Source organism: Eimeria tenella, genomic scaffold (genome assembly GCF_000499545.2).
Source record: "Eimeria tenella Houghton genomic scaffold, Eth_scaff1835, whole genome shotgun sequence".
In the NCBI taxonomy this organism is placed as follows: Eukaryota; Apicomplexa; class Conoidasida; order Eucoccidiorida; family Eimeriidae; genus Eimeria; species Eimeria tenella.
In genome coordinates, this window is record NW_013541670.1 from 836 (window position 1) to 1,289 (window position 454).

Sequence of the window (454 nt, forward strand, 5' to 3'; positions counted from 1 at the left end):
GCGCTGCTGCTGCTGCTGCTGCTGCTGAGAGGCGGGCCAAAGAGGGCAAGGGGGAGTCGCCTTTTGCTGCAGACCCGTGGACGCAGCAGCAGCAGCAGCAGCAGCAGCAGGGTGAGGGGCCCCCGCAGGCATCTTCTCTAACTGCTGTGCTGCGGCCCTCAATTCAGGCGCTGCTGTCAACAACTCAAGGTGCTGCTGCTGTTGCTGCTGCAGAGGCGCTGCTGGTGCCGCAGGAGCTGCAGCAGCAGCCCGGGGCTGCTGCTGCTGCTGGGGAAGGCCCTGCTGCTGCTGCTGCTCTGAGCCAGGGCCTGCAGCCGCAGCAGCTGATGCAGCAGTACCAGGAGTACTTCCTGCAGCAGCAGCAGCTGCTGCTGCAGCAGCAGAAGCTGGCTTCCGAGCCGCACCCGCTGCTGCCTGCGCCGCCGCACAGGTCTGCTGCTGCTGCTGGTGCTGC

At 67.0% G+C, this 454-nt stretch overlaps 1 protein-coding gene across 1 annotated transcript in view; it reads left to right on the forward strand.

Annotated features, from left to right (window-relative positions):
* Window positions 1-454, forward strand: part of ETH_00042200 (uncharacterized protein) — a gene marked incomplete at both ends in the record, with an annotated part of 4,083 nt that overhangs the window by 797 nt on the left and 2,832 nt on the right. Inside the window, one exon of the mRNA XM_013373951.1 lies at window positions 73-430. Within this exon, the coding sequence (XP_013229405.1) occupies window positions 73-430 (358 nt within the window). The remainder of the gene's footprint in view (window positions 1-72; window positions 431-454) is intronic.